General features: G+C 44.3%; 1 protein-coding gene across 1 annotated transcript in view; it reads right to left on the bottom strand.

The window, feature by feature from the left end:
- Positions 1-1,286, bottom strand: part of DAB1 (DAB1, reelin adaptor protein) — a 340,711-nt gene that overhangs the window by 22,373 nt on the left and 317,052 nt on the right. The window contains exon 12 of the mRNA XM_019501227.1: positions 106-180. Coding sequence (XP_019356772.1) covers positions 106-180 — 75 coding nt within the window. The remainder of the gene's footprint in view (positions 1-105; positions 181-1,286) is intronic.

Raw genomic sequence — 1,286 nt, 5'->3', positions numbered from 1 at the left:
CAGCTACGGTTGGCCATGGTTGCTGGGTAGGAGAAAAAATACCAGGTTGGCCCCAGGCTATTGGCTGTCCTCCCTGCATCACCTGAGCAACTGGAGGCTGAGCACCTAGGGTCAACTGTTGTTGAACGAGTGGTTGCTGTCCCCAGAAGGATGGCAGGACAGCTCCCATTGCAACATAACCTTAAAAGAGAACAAAGACAGGATAGCATTAGCATTTAAATATGAATAGTCAGTGAATAAACACACTTAGACTAACCACAATTAGTCAGAAATACACAGAGTATAAAAGGAGTCACATGCCTTTTACTGATTTATTTTGCATTCCTCACTGATTATTTTGTGCATTCTTTAATGTGTTGATCCTATGGTGTTGGCATGTGAACAAATAGTTTAATTAAAAGAGCATAATTGGATAGACATTTATAATAATAATTACTGCTGCAACCCATCAAAATGAAAAGAATTCCTTCTCCACTCCTCCAAATCATGAATGCCTCAGCCTATCCCGTTCCCAGAAACTAGAGTGAAAAATTAGTCTGTGTGTGACATGGAGGAGGTGGAGGGATGGAAATCAAGAAATCTGAGTTCTGTGAATTCCAAACAGAAAGTCCCTCAGGAAAAATGCCCTCTGGGTAAGTCAACTGGAAAGAGTGTGTTACAGGCCCCTTGCTGTGCCTGGCCAATACAAGATAAGAGTTTCTTACATCAGCAGCTAAGGCTCATTAGCTCGTGCAGCACCTGGTCATGCTTTCAGCTCTACAGTTGCCCAGCCAAGTCCCTTCTGTCAGTCAAGACAGCATGACCAGACTCTGGAGTAGACTCTCAGCAGGGGTGGTGCAGCCACTTACCCTGGAGATCTTCAAAAGGAGACTGGACACATGCCTTGCTGGGGTTATTTGACCCCAGCAGTCTTTCCTGCCCATAGCAGGGGGGCTGGATCGGATGCTCTTGTGAGGTCCTTTCCAGCCCTAAACTTCTGTGAATCCACCATACTGACAGCTCCCTTCCCATATACACCGGAGGACTCATAGCTGAAGGACCTTTTTCAACTACAATTGTTACTGTACCGGACAGTCCTCACAGTGAGAACTGATACTTAGCAAAGGGTAGGCTAAATTTCAATGAGCTGTTTCTGAGATATCTACAGGTTTTATCATAAATACATCACATGCAATAATCCAAAGATAAAACGAAACAAGTAACAGGGCTAAGGTACACATGTATGCATATACATATATACATCCTGAGGGATAGCCAGCACAGGTTTCTTGCGGGTAGGTCTTGCT

This window comes from Gavialis gangeticus, unplaced genomic scaffold, assembly GCF_001723915.1.
Source record: "Gavialis gangeticus isolate Ggan-Ray unplaced genomic scaffold, GavGan_comp1, whole genome shotgun sequence".
NCBI lineage: Eukaryota > Metazoa > Chordata > Crocodylia > Gavialidae > Gavialis > Gavialis gangeticus.
This window is presented reverse-complemented; position numbering and strand designations above follow the sequence as displayed.